This window comes from Anser brachyrhynchus (genome assembly GCF_964034855.1).
Source record: "Anser brachyrhynchus genome assembly, chromosome: 9".
NCBI lineage: Eukaryota > Metazoa > Chordata > Aves > Anseriformes > Anatidae > Anser > Anser brachyrhynchus.
This window is the reverse complement of record NC_137703.1, coordinates 15,593,036-15,606,724: the sequence shown is the minus strand read 5'-3', so window position 1 is coordinate 15,606,724 and position 13,689 is coordinate 15,593,036. Positions and strand designations below refer to the sequence as shown.

At 55.5% G+C, this 13,689-nt stretch overlaps 2 protein-coding genes across 2 annotated transcripts; one reads left to right on the top strand and one right to left on the bottom strand.

Moving 5' to 3' along the window:
• Positions 1-467: 467 nt before the first annotated feature.
• Positions 468-6,181, top strand: LOC308200185 (uncharacterized protein). Its single transcript, XM_080605445.1, has 2 exons — positions 468-4,094; positions 4,221-6,181. Exons 1-2 carry the CDS (start codon positions 2,493-2,495, stop codon positions 5,511-5,513), a joined length of 2,895 nt encoding a protein of 964 aa, XP_080461571.1. The 5' UTR covers positions 468-2,492; the 3' UTR covers positions 5,514-6,181.
• A 1,066-nt stretch (positions 6,182-7,247) lies between these two features.
• On the bottom strand, positions 7,248-13,580 carry LOC308199564 (aquaporin-12-like). The gene is made up of 3 exons (XM_080603913.1): positions 8,981-13,580; positions 8,467-8,583; positions 7,248-8,086 (listed from the first exon to the last, which is right to left on the bottom strand). The coding sequence occupies exons 1-3, from the start codon at positions 9,780-9,782 to the stop codon at positions 7,908-7,910; spliced, it is 1,098 nt and encodes a 365-aa protein (XP_080460039.1). The 5' UTR covers positions 9,783-13,580; the 3' UTR covers positions 7,248-7,907.
• Positions 13,581-13,689: the final 109 nt, after the last annotated feature.

Genomic DNA, 13,689 nt, shown 5'->3' with positions numbered 1-13,689 from the left:
TGCCAGCCTTGTACGCGGCAAAACCAAAGAATGCAGCCGGTGCCAGGTGCACTCTTCCAGAGGCTCTGTTTTGGAGAGGATGGATGAGGGGCAGCAAAGGACAAGGCTGGACTTGGCCACAGTACCCACGGGTCGTTCTTGTGCTGGGGGAGAGCATTTCGGGGCAGAACAGCCCTACCCCATGTGTCTACAGAACCTGGGGCATTGCAGCCCTGCTTCTGCACGCCGAGCTGCGGCAGGGGGCTTGGGGAGGGCTTTCACCTCTTTTGATGGTAGTGTGGGCACCGGCACAGGCAGGCAGTAGGTGAAGGAGGGGGCTCCACACACTGCTCAGAGGGCCTGGGCTATCACTCGTGTGTATTGATTCTCTGTGCAACACTACCCGCTACCCGGAGCATATCTGACCGCAGCAAATCAATGAAGCCGCTTTCCGCCGGTGAGCTCACCCGAGACTTGTCTGCGGCACCGCTTCCAAGCACCCATCCCCAGCCAGGAAACACAACTAGGGGGCTCTCCCCCAACAAATAAATAACCTACAGACCATTTTTTGATGAAATCCGTTGCACCAGCATGGTAGGATTGAGCTGCTGTGGCTCTGCCACTGAGAACTGAACCCAGCTGCATCCAGCTTTGCACCCTGCTGAATCACTTCTGGAGAGGGCACCATGCGGTCCCTGAACCATGAGGGTTGCACATCCAGCCCCCAACTTCCCAGGCCTTGGTCACAAGTATTTAACATGGTCCCAAGGCACTGGCACCCCTGATCTCATCCTGTCACATTGAACCAAGAAGAGAGAAGGCTGTGAAGGACGTACCCATGGAAAGCAGAGGAGCCTTTTGAAGGTCCAACCACGAATGGTCCAACTGCTGCAGCCCTCAAAGGCTTCTCACTCTGCGTGGGCTATTTTGTCCTAGTTTTGCTGCCACCAGTGCAACTTCTGGCATTCTTCAGTGCCAACTTCAGTGCCGCCACAGCTCCTCCTTCTTCCCTGCATGCTCCTCGATCCGTGTGTGTCCCACCAGAGCCAGCCTGGAGGATGGGCTCTGGCTTTGTGCAAGCGTGATCAGAGCCAACCAGCTTGTACATGGAGGACCAGCTGCCCAGCCAACACACGGTCCTCTCCCAGGAGGCAGCAGGCTCAGAGCAAAGGGACCCAGATCTTCCAGGGACCAGCAGACAACCACCAAAAGTACTGTTGTAACAATCAAACTACAGTTAGTCATAACACTGCATTTTTCTGGAATTAATCCAGTTTTCAACAGCAAGCCCAAATTCCTCACCAGTACCAACGGATGCACGTGACCATTACAAATACCATGCGTCCATGCCATTACCAGCTCCTCGAGTAGGAACGATGCCCAGCATACTTCTTCCAGGTGGCAGGACTGCCCAAAGCAAGGGATTTCTTCCCAATATTCCCTGCCCACCCCTCCCTGGGAGGCTGCAAGCAGGTGCCTGGGGCTTGCAGGCCAGGTTCCCCCCACAGAGGGGTCCGCAATGGAGGATTTAACCAGATTCCTGGTAAGAACCAGTCCCCGTTACGCAGCAATGTGTGCCCAGCTAGTAATCACCAGAAGCCAAAGGCAAGCTAAACCCTCTTCCAGCCAGCATAGCCCCCAGCTGCTCCGCTCTGTGGGACAGCTGGTTCCTGCAACAGGGTCCCTTCATTTTTTTAGCAGGGCTGACTTAAGAAGCCAGGGTTTCTTGTCTTTGCTTATAGAGAGAGCACCCAGATATCTCCCAGACATGTGGGGCAGGATGAACGCAAGTGGTGCCCACTCCTGCTGCCGAAGCCGGTGGCAGGGCCGTGCCACAAGGCGTCCCCGAACAGCCGGCGACTCTGCAGTTATCGCTGTTTATCTTTGGGTGCGATATCTGGGTCCCGACTGGAAATTTCCACCAGGCTCCACTGCTCAAGCACAGCTGCTGAGGTTCATTGGTTATCGCTCCTCCAGCACCTCTTCCACCCACAGAAAAGTGACCTTGCCTTAAAAAAGATAAAAGACAAGACTAATTTCTGGTGGGAGTCATGCTCGTTGTGGAAGTCTCAAGGCCTCTTCCCTCTCTGCCTTGTGCCCCGCGCATTTCTTTTACCCACGCAATGCAGTGAACGGTCTGAAATGTCTTCTTCCTTGCAGGAAACTGAAGGCAATATACAGGTGCCAGCCAGGTCGGCTCTGGGTCTCCTTCAGCCTCCTCATCCTTCTCCTGGTCTCATTTCAAGTCGTGGAGAAGCTGCAGCCTTCCAGGTATGTCCCCGGCAGGATGGCAAACCTGCACCTCATCCTCTGGGCCTTCACTGGCAGTCGATACAGGCCCGAAGCCGCCCTCCTCAACACCACCCACCAGCGTCCTCCTCAGAAACTCGGGAAATTTGGGAGGGAGATGTCCCCACTGGGGCTACCCCATCCAACCCCTGCACCCTGCTCAGATCTCCGTCAAACCAGGCTGCTCTGAGCTCTGACCAGGCTGGCCTCAAACCCCTCCCAGGATGGAGATGGCAGAGGCCAGCAATCACCACCCCAACCCGGCTGTGCTCCAGGGGTGCTGTTGCCCAGGCAGACGCCGGCTCCTGCTCAGCCTCTCCCTGCCCAGAGCCTTGCGGCCTTTCCAGCAGAGCTGCTCCCCAGTCTTCACTGTGCTGGGTCTCGTCCCTCCTGGGGCAGGACCAGGCCTTCGTCTTCGCTGCATCGCATGGGGTTCCTGTTGGTCTGTTCCTCCAGCCCACCCTGGTCCCCCAGCAGCCCTTCAGCATCTTCCCAGTCTGGGGACACCCACCAGCTCCTCTTCATCTCCTCTTCATCTCCTCCAGGCCCCATGCCCTACTCTCTTCTCGCCTTCCCTTGCTTTGCTCCTTTCCTTCAGCAGCGCAGGGGCATTATTGCACTGCCATTATCCTACACCCACCCTGACCTGGCAGTGTGGCAGCGCCAAGCGGCCAAGACCTGCACCCAGCAGCAGTGCCACCTCCCAAATAAGACAGAGCAGCAGGTTGTTTTCCCCGGCTAGGCACAGGAGCACACACTGTGCCCCCAACACGGGCCCTGCACCTCTCGCTGCCAGCTCACCTCCTCCCTCTTACAGAAACTGCCCGTGCGAGCTGGAGCGCGCCCTGCAGCAGACCACAGACCACGGCCAGGAGGGCCCCAGGAGGGCCCTCCACGCCCCTGGCCTGCCGAGGAAGGAGGATCGCCCTCACAGGCAGAGGAAGGCCATGCTGGAACCCACTTCCACTAAGAACATGCAAGACGTTTTCCAGATGCACTTGTACTTGGGGCAGGTGACGCCGCAGGAGAGCACTCTGGACAGACAAGAAGGGCACTGGACGTGGCAGCCTGCGGAGAGCAGCAAGAAGATGAAAGCCTACTTCTCACCCGCAAGGCTGAAAACGCACCTCCCCAGCCCCAGAAAAGCAGCCAGAGGGGGAACATCCCCAGGTCTTTCTGGGAGTCCCTCAACAGCTCCAGGAGATGCTGTTGATGGTGATGGCAGCAGCAAAGGAGTTATCTTTGCCAATGGCGTCATCGCAGAGGAGCACGAGGGAACAACGTCACCCCAGACATCGCAAGTGACATTGCAGAGCCAGCCTCAGCCTCAGTCCTTGGGTTTCCCTGGCCAACTGTGGGAAAGCGCACTTAAGCACACCGTGCTAAGTTCATCTCAAGTCCCACAGGCAGATGACTTTTACAGGACAGACCTGGAGAGAGGATTGCTCCCCAGCTGGACAGAAGTCTCCACAGATAATGAGGTAGCCCTCGGGGGCATCCCACAGGTGGATGGAGTCTTCTCTCAGGAGGAGATGTGCGAACCCAAGACCAACATCGTCTTCCTGAAAGTCCACAAGAGTGCCAGCAGCACCGTCATGAACATCCTCTTCCGCTTCGGTGAGATGCACAACCTCTCCTTCGCCTTCCCCCTGAAGGGTGGCCACCAGCTCTTCTACCCGCAGCACTTCATGGCGAGGTTCGTGCAGGGCTTCTCCCCGGGGAAGCCTCCCCACTTCAACATCCTCTGCCACCACATGCGCTTCCTGCAGCCAGAGGTAAGGGGCAGAGCCTCCGTGCCTTGGGAGAGGGAGCGGGGTGGGACACCAGTAAAGCACAAAAGTGTTCAGAGACGAAGATAAAGAGAGAGGGGAGATTGCCCCCTGGGGCCCTGCATGTTACGTGCATCTCCTGGAAGCTTCTGTATACAGGTTTGGTGAATCATTGTGCTGTGAACTGGGTCCAAGCCAGGGGACAGCGCATGCAGCAGACAACTGTCCTCTCATTCTTGTCTGGTGGGTCCCCAGAGGACATCTTGGTCCCTGGCCAGGACCAGCCGCAGGAGGACAACAGCTCAGGCCAGCCATGCCCAGCATCCTCCCTCCTGGACGCCAGGTGTGGATGCAGGGGAAAGGCAAGGAGACAGGACCGCGATGTACCTCGGCCCCAGCCAGACGGACCAGCAGCTGCGTGGGCACTCATGTACCTTTCCTGGGGCTCCCCACAGGGCTGATGGAGGAGCTGCACCGAGACCTCCCTCAGTGCCCCCTCAGCTCTATCCTGAGCGAGTGTTCCTGCTTTTCCCGCACAGGACTGTGAACAAGCAGGTCCCTTCGCTCTGCCCCACTTTTAAACCTCCTTTCCCCCCTCTGCAGGTGCAGAAAGTGGTGCCCAGCACGGCCGTCTACTTCTCCATCCTGAGGAACCCTGTGCAGCTCATGGAGTCTTCCTTTGTGTACTACAAGGGCACATCGGCGTTCTCCCGCGCCCGCAGCCTGGAGGAGTTCCTCAGCCAGCCCTACCGCTACTACAACCCCACAGCCAGCGACAGCCACTACGCCAGGAACCTCATGACCTTCGACTTCGGCTTCAACCCTGATGGAGAGGTCTCAGCCAAGCGGGTGCACCTCATGCTGAAGGCCATCGAGGCGTCCTTCGACTTGCTCCTCATCTCCGAGTACTTTGACGAGTCCATGGTGCTGCTGAAGGAGACACTGTGCTGGGACTTGGACAGCGTTGTGTCCTTCCCGCTCAACAGCAGGGACAGCAGCACCAGGTCCCCGCTCTCGGGAGCCATTGTGGAGAAGATAAAGGACTGGAACAAGCTGGACTGGGAAATCTACATCCACTTCAACAGGACCTTCTGGGAAAGGATCGACCGAGACATCGGAAGGGAGCGCATGCAGCGGGAGGTGAAGGTGCTTCGGGAAAGGCAGGCAGAGCTGGCCAAGACCTGCCTGCAAGGGATGGGCAGCGTGGGCCCTAAGGACATCAAGGACTCTTCCCTGCGGCCGCTGCAGCATGGCAATGCCAAAATCCTGGGCTATAACCTCAAGCAGGGCTTGGACAAGGATACAGAAGCCATGTGCCGGCGGCTGGTGACCCCAGAGCTTCAGTACAGCAGCGCTCTCTACAAGAAGCAGTTTCCCCAGAAGCCCTCCCAGAAGCCCCCCCAGCTCGTCCCCTCTCAGCGGGGCATGCAGCAGGGCAGCATCCTGCGGCACAGGCTGGAGGGCACCCGAAACTGAGCCACCTTGCCCCCTTTCCAGGCCTTGTTCTCCAGTTCCCTTCACTGAGGACGGCTGGGTGCTCGCGCCCTGGGCCTCTGGGACTGCTCCTGCCCCGTGGTCAGCCTAGGTGGGATGAGACCTGCTGGAGGCCCTGGCCACCTCCATGCAGGCAGGACCATGCAAAAACCTGCTGCTGTGGAGCAGAACCCACGGCAGTGGGTCCCAGGGCCTGTCCCCGACTCTCCTGGGGTTGGTCCTGGAGGTGGCAGTGCAGGGGACGGAGGAGGATGCCCAGAGGCTGCAGCTCAGCTCAGCACTGGGCTGACGCAGCCCAGCTCCCTGTCCCGTGATGCTTGGCCCAGCAGGTGAAGCCACAGCTCCCGGCCACAGGGTGGGTGCCAGGGGCACTCGTCCCGTCTCACCAGTGCTGCTCGGCAGGAATTCGATGCCAGCATCCGTGTGAAAGCACCACGAGGAGCCCCGTCGCCGCCCCGCAGAGCGGGGAGGCAAAACGTGGGCTGCAGCCGGAGCTGGTGCGGGGCCAAGCTGTAAATCAGTGCTGCCGAGCTTGATTTACAGCTCGGGAACGCTTCTGTCTGTCCAGCTGCAGCTCTCCTCCATTACGCCTCAATGCTACTGTGCTGGAAAAAGAGCCTCTTAATTAAAAACAACAATGTTCACCGCCACTCCTGTTAAATTCACCTTAATTACATCACTCTGCCCAGTCACTGATCTCCCCCAGCAGCCCAACAAATAGACACCTCCTTGGGAAAAAACAAAACAAAAAACAAACCAAAGCAGCTTTTTTTTTTCCCCTCCGACCCTGTGGTTACACATCCCCATCGGATGCTGCACTTGCTCAGTGCCTTTATAGGGTTGGCACCCTGCCCTGGGGCTCGCACTGGTACCGCGGTGCCAGGCTGCGGGTGCACGAGCATCTCTGCGCCAGACATCCCAGCCCACTGCTTTGAGTGGCTGTGGGAATGCTCCGTGCACTGCCCGGGGGGAGGAAGTATAGGAATTAGTTGTGGGGTAGTCAGCCTTATATTTCATACCCTACATTTAGCCTCAAATCAAGAGCAGAGCCAGAGAATCAATTTGGGTAAACAGAGATCACCCTCACCCCTCAGATCCTCCTCCGAGCCTTGGTGGCTTTGCTCTGGGCTCTGAAATAACCCCAGAGTCAAATGGTATTTCTCGTCTTGGCCAAAACAGAGAAACTTTGCAGATTAAACAAGGAGGCCCCATTTCCAGCATGATTTCCAAACCAAAAGAGGTTGAGAAAAAAAGAAAAAAAAACTGGCCAAGGATCTGAGCTTCCCAAACCCAATTGGCCAGGGACACGGAGCCTTGAAGGTTTTGGTTCCCATCAGGAGGGGAGGGGACACCACAAGTCCGGGTACCAAACTGGCATCTGTCACTGTCACTGCAGTCGGGCACCGCTTCCTTACTCACCATTTGCATCTCAGACAAATTAGGCAGGATCCAGGCAGGCTCTGAAAAGCCACAGTGCTCAGCTCGGAGCAGGTCAGGAGCGTCGTGTCCACAGAGTCCCAGCACAGCTGACCGTTTGCTGCAAGACGCAGGGATTGATAGCACCAACTTTGGGGACGGGGTGGGATGGTCTCAGCCCCCAGCAGTCACATCCAGCCCAGCACAGAAGGAAATTCCCCCCAGAACACACACAGACAAGCAGATTTCTTTCATTTCCACTCAGTCAGCTGCGCTCTGGCAGGAAGGACAGCACTCACCTCAACGCCAATCACGTTTATTTTATGTCTCAACGCCTCATTTCCTTAGGGGTATTTCACATAAGCCACGGAGAGCGGCCCAGGGCTGGGTCCGGTGGGGGGGTCCACATGCACCCCCCCACCCCAGCGCGTAGCGGTGCCACGTCTGCTGACCACGGGCACCCTGTGCGCCCCTATTGCCACCCTACGGCTCCCCAGTGGTGCACGCAGCACTGGCCAAGCAGAGCGGCTGGGGGCAGCAGCGTGCCCTGCGCCCGGCAGCGCTGTGAACTTCAGAGCTTGGAACCGTTTTAAACCCTTCTCCCTGAACCGTGCAACCTGGGGACCTCCGTTTAACTCAAAGGATGACGAGCTTTACCGATACCTTCCTCCTCATCCCAAGTTTCCAAGGCTTGAAACATGGTTACTGGTTTACACTGTTTTTATGGCTGTGGGAGACATAGATGGATTATTTCAAGTGATGCATGATGCAACAACCTGGAAGCTGCTCAAGCACGCCCGCGTAATGGTCCCTAGTTTCCGTAAGCTTCCTGTGTACACAAGACAACCAGCAATTTACACAGATACATGAGTTTCCCCCCCCGGGGACAGCACTGCAGGCTTGGGTGTGCAAAATCCTCGGTGCTAGGAGTCCGCCTCCCAGCAGCGGGGCTGCACGGGCTCAGGCACGAGGCGCAGGGTCGCTCTTCTCGCCTTTCCCCTTCCGCCGCTCTTCTCCACCCTCCGTGTGTGCCAGCCTTGCCTTGGGTATCTTGTATTTGCTCTTCTGGCCGTAAAGCAGGTTTCTTTGGAAGAGTCTTGGGATGTTGCCTTGGTGCAGCAAGAGGGCAGCGAGCATCCCTGAAACGAGAGCACACACCTGCTCGGTGTGCCCCATACGGGGAGGCTCCGAACTCTGCCCAGCGCTGAGCAGTGGTTTTCAGGCCCTCGCCACAACTTTTCCCATCACCAAAAGGCAGCTCAGTGCCAAAGTCCCCAGTGACAGCACCCAGAAAGCCCTGGCTTTACTACTTTAAGGAGAACTTAACCGTTGCATCCTCACCGCATGCACGTCCTCGCCATGCGAGGCTTGTTTTGACCCGAAAGGGTGGTAAGCCAAGCCAGCGGTCATCTGTCCCACTTGAACTTCAGCCCTTTGCCGGGAGGAGTTGGGGTTGCACACAGCATTGCTGCCTTTCGGGGGATGCAGAGAAATGCCCACTGCCCCCAGCACATCTCACCTGCGAGGGGCCCCAGCCAGTACACCTGGACGTAGTCCTGCAGGCTGCTCCCTGCGCAGGCGAAGGTGGTGGCCACGGCCAGGGCAGGGTTGAAGAAAGCCCCTGTGGTCATCACGGCTGCATGGGGAGGAAAGCAGGGCCATCATCAGCCTCAGTCATCTCCTAGGGACAGGAACCTACGCCTGCAGCCTCATCCCTCAGAATCAGGGCACCCTGGTAAGTCCCACACGCATCGCCCCAGGCTTTGCCCCAAGGCTTTGCCCCAAGAGCTCAGTGAAAGACCAAAGGGACACTCGAGGACCACGCTGCTGCTCCCCACACAAACATCAACATTTCACCCACTGCTTAGGTGCCCTAAACTGCTGTCCTCACACCAAAATGAACCCCTCCCCAAAATAAATAGAAAACAAGCCTTCTGCCAGTCGTCCTCTCTCAACTCAAGCCCTAGAGGAGGGAAAAGGGATTGTTCTTCCCTCTCAAAGGGTGTTGTAGAGAAACCAGGGGTGCTGCTCACCTGCATAGGTCAGGAAGGTGACGGTGGCTGCCAGGGCAGGCGCCCGGTACGCTGCGCGGCTCCGCCGCAACCTGAGAAGCACAAGGTGGAAGAGGAAAGAGCAGGCACCCTCCACGAAGGCCCCGTGGTAGAGCGAGGTGCGGATGGAGGAGCTGCACTCGGATGCGATCAGGTTCTGGATGAGGTGGAGCTGGGTCAGCTCCCAGGACCAGTAGAGCTTGGTGATGGCCCAGCCTGTCCCCACGCCCACACCCTGGGCCAGCAGCTTGGCAGCAGTGGCTTTGGGGCCGGATTCGAGGAGCAGGAACTCCTGGAGAGAGACAGTGGGGTTGGCAGACGCTCCATCCAAGGAGGCGGCGTGAACCATGAAGAGGAGAAAGAGCAGTGTGAAGACCACATCAGGGCCAAAGCCGCCACCCCACGGGCCAATCTCTAGCAGCATCCTCAGCTCCAGGCAGCTCGAGCAGAGCTGCAGCGACCCAGTCAGCTCTCCAGCAAGGCAGCAGTATGCCCCAGGAGACAGCAGCCTCTTGGAAAGCCGCCTGAGCATCTCGCACGTGCTGACAACCAGGAGGAAAAAGGCGATGGAAACATTCAGGCCAGCCATAGTGACAGCCCCCCGAGGGAGAAACTGAGCCACGCGGCTTTTGGCCTCCAGGAAGGAGCAGGGAAAGCTTCTGCACCTCCGTTTTATAATGCCGTGCGAAAGCAAACGTGGCACAGCCCAACAGGCACCTGCCCGGTGGCCAGGGAGTCCTTGGGAAACACCACACGTGCAGCCCCTGGGAGCTGCAGGAAGCATGGGAACGAGCTCTTCCAAGAGGAAGAAAAAGCCCTCGTTGCCTTCCTACCGCGAGACCTGCACACACGAGCTGCCCTCCGCACATTTCGCCCACCTCCCTGTAATGCCACTGCATGAAGATCGCTTCAAAGCCCTGCCTCTCGCTCCGGCACCCGGCTCTGCCACGCGTTCACCCAGCGCCTGGGACGCTGCTCCGCACCGTGGCCCAGGACTACAGGGCCTTGAGGGCAGTCTGGGGGTGCTGTACACCCCCCGCTCCTGCCTCAGTCCTTCTTCCAGGCTGTTTTTTAGGGTTGCTTCTGAAAATGAGAAAACAGAATAAAACCTTATTTATTCCCCGACTCCCTACTTTTAGCTGAGAACTGGAGCGCAGCTGACTCCATCGTTTCCCTGCACCTCTTTCTAAGGGAGGCTTTACCCTTTCCCAGCACTTTGCCCACGCTCAGAAATAACCCAGAGGCACAGCAAAATCAATCTTTAGCCAGCACAAAAGCCTGGCTTGCACACACTTCCCCATCGTTGTCCCCAGCAACACCTCTCCTTGCTCGCTGCCGGCACTAACCGCGCACTTGCCTGCAGGTGGCATTTCACTGACGGTGACATTTCATCCCCTCCTGCTGGTCACACACACAGGTGGGACTGAACCTCTCCCACCCCCACTGGCAGTGACAGAATTGCTGTCACCCTACAGAGGGAACAGCAGCTCTGTGAGACAGGAGCGTGCACTTCAAGGCATCGGAGCTGCCCCTTAGAGCCCCCACCGCAGCAGAAAGTTTTGGGAAAGGCACAGCAGGGCATTTTGGAGATGTTGGAGGTGGTCATGGGCAAACTCAGCCTCTCCTCCCATAGCAGGGCTCTTTGGTCTGCGTTCCCCTCGTCGTTTCCTTCCCCAGGTGCCCACCCAAGGGTGGTTCAGGAGGGCAGCACAGGGCACTTGCTTTGGAAACCTTGGAAAGCATGAGAAGGGAGAGACCCTGCTGTGAACAGCCTGTCCAAGCCCTTCCCAGCAAAACTGCCCTGATTTGGCTAGCCTGCCTCAAAACGCATCACCATTTCACATTTTTTAACCCATTTCAGAAGACAGGACAAGTGTGCACCTTTATCCTCAAAATGAGCAAACCACCTTGCCCAAATACAGGAAGATGAAACAAGCTTTAAGACTCAAACTTCCTATTTTTGGCTCAGTGAAAAGTCAGCACAGACAGCAGCAGAGATCTCACCCAGATCAACAAAAAACCCTCTCATCCTAAAACATTTCTAGCTGCTGTTACAAGAGAAAGCTGCCACACATTGAGGCCTAAAAATCAAGCACATTCTTGCCCCCTTCCTCCAGAAAGCTCTGGCATGGAAAACATTGCAACAGCCGTGGTAAAACTGGAAAATATCCAAACATCTCTTCCTTCCTTCCTGCAGGAAGGATTTTCCCCTTCTCCTTTTCAAGCATTTAAAGAGTTGTGCTTAGAAGCGACAGCTCAGAGGTCTTCCAAACCTATTTCCCATCCGCTGCCTGCAATTACGGCCACGGCATATCCTGCAATTGTGTGACACAACCCGGGCTTGAGAAAGGGGCTGGAGGCAGTTGCTTATGAATCTGATTAGCGGGTCAAGTGATGACAATGACAGATACGCAAGCAGCTGGCTTCCTATCTCGTGCTAGTGCTGACAGCAGAACAGGGCGTGCTGCAAGCACTGGAGGGTGTCCAGTTCACTGCGAAGGAATAGAAGCCCCTTCAAGAGTTCATGCAGCTTGTGCAGCTTATTTTCCAGAAATACTACAAGAAGTCAGCTGCTACTGAAATTTCTGCTGGCTTTGCTAGGGATTTGAATGAGAAGAGCACATCAGAGGATTCAATACTGCAAGAGCCCACAGGCCGGGAAAAGCCCGTTAGCCTCCTTCTTCATTTCCCCAGGATGTTCCCCCCCAAAAAACAGCCCATGAGACGAGCAGAAGCTGTTTTCTTCCAAGCCTTGTCCAAATACATTTCCACCCACATTCCCTTTTTCCCCCACTTTACAAAAGCCACGTTTCCATGGCTGTGACATCAGCGTCTTTTCTAAACCAGATTTGTTGTCAGGGCAGTCAAGAACTACATCGCTCAAACACAGGTATTTTAAATCCTTATTTTAGACACGCAATCAGAAGCAGCCAGCATTTCCACAGTGAAGTAAAATAAACTCTCCTAACACGATGAAGAGTAGCAAAAAAAGCAAAGAGAAGGAGGCTGCTCCCCCCACCACCCCCAAACAGGTAGCAGCTACAGCTGCATACAGCTTCCTCAGGGTTATTTAAGGCGAGTTCACTGGGCAGGAAAGCCATTATCCAAACCCCATGAGCAGCCACCCCGTACCAGCTGCTGGGGCCAGGCAGCGCAAACCCACCGCTGGGCTCCCCACTCCTGCAGGCAGCCAGCCAAACGGGCTCAAGGAGAGCCAGGAATAATTTCACAAGAAGACCCGAATCCATGGAACATCCACTGGGAGGAAATAAATAAATAAATAAAAAGATGGATCACCCTCAGCTGTAGGAAACCTGACTTCAAGGGAGAAGTCGGTCCCTATAAGGCCCGTGCCCAGCACGGAGAAGAGCACCTGGAAAAGGGCCTCCGGGATGTGCCCTGCCACATCAGCACCCGCTCCTTTGATCCAGTTATACCAAGCCCGAGCCGTTACTTACAACCCATTCAGAAAGCACCAGAAACTTGAGTCTGTGCACCGAGACTTACCGTCTCTGTTCTTCCAGTCCCGTCTTCCTTTCTACTGACTCATCTCCAAGTCGCTTGGTAGTGCCAGAGGAATGTTTGAGGAAGCAGAAGCCTGGTGGCTTTTCAGCATCAAGCAATTTAACTTCCTGGTGGGCAAATCCCATTTATTTATATAGATCACCAGTCCCTCCAGGCTGTTTCGATGATCAGATCAATAGGTAAACAGGTTTTGAAATGACATTATGATGTGCTGGAAGACATCCTCCCTGCAAGATGCTGGCTGGTGGACAGGAGAGGGGAAAAGCAATACCACCACTGTGGAAAGGGAAAGCTGCATCACCGCTGCTCTCCCCCCTCACAACAGACTGCAGACAGAAAAATTACAGTCAGAAATTCACTGCGCTCACTTGTCTGCATTTTCCCTCAAAAAAAAAAAAAGTTTCCATTAATCTGGACTTCAAAGCAGGGGAAAAGAAAAAGATCTTAGAAAAACCTGCTTCCTCTGCACATCTGAGAGCAACGTCAAGAATTTAGTTGAACTTAACACAGCCTCACGTACCTCTCTCCTACACGAGGGAGGAACGTAAGATACTGTCAGGGCTGACCAATACAGCTATTTTTACTAAAAACAATCTTCACAGCAAAACACAAGCTTAAAAGAAAGGAAAAAACGCAGCTGTCCAAGTCACTGGGAGCAGGCATCTGCAGACAACTGCTGTGCTTGTACATGAGCCACAAGAATCACGCTGAAACCTACAGCAAAAACTAATTCAAAGTGACCCTTTTCAGCCACTCTTCATTTAACCAGTATGTTGCTGGCACAGTCCAAATAATTGTGCTCAGCTCTGCAATTTAATTCACTGCAACCGATCTGCAGCCCTGAAAGTGAGAAGTCATTTCCCCCAACTTCGCAGCAAGACTGTGTGGCTTTAACTTGATGCACAATATTTAAAAGTACCTGATCTTTAACAAACTGATCAAAAAAAGATGGCGGTGGATTTTTTTTTTTTTTGGCATAGGCCACCTATAAGCAAGTGCACAGCAAGTTCACACAAGACCTACTTGTGTTTACCAAGCAAGGACAAGCAACTCCCAACTTATACAAACCATACCTAAGCCAAAATCCTGCTCACCTTGAAGCAACACAAGTACCAGTATCCAGGTTCCCCTAAACACCTTCTCCCTCCTCTGGACAGCTTTTTCCC

Coding starts and splice junctions, on each gene's coding strand:
- LOC308200185 (XM_080605445.1), top strand. CDS start 2,493: ATGGAGATGGCAGAGGCCAGCAATCACCACCCCAACCCGGCTGTGCTC. Junction 4,095..4,220: donor GGGAGCGGGGTGGGACACCA/GTAAAGCACAAA, acceptor ATTGTGCTGTGA/ACTGGGTCCAAGCCAGGGGA.
- LOC308199564 (XM_080603913.1), bottom strand. CDS start 9,782: ATGCTTCCTGCAGCTCCCAGGGGCTGCACGTGTGGTGTTTCCCAAGGA. Junction 8,584..8,980: donor CACCTTCCTGACCTATGCAG/GTGAGCAGCACC, acceptor CTCCCCATGCAG/CCGTGATGACCACAGGGGCT. Junction 8,087..8,466: donor CTGGCTGGGGCCCCTCGCAG/GTGAGATGTGCT, acceptor CTCTCGTTTCAG/GGATGCTCGCTGCCCTCTTG.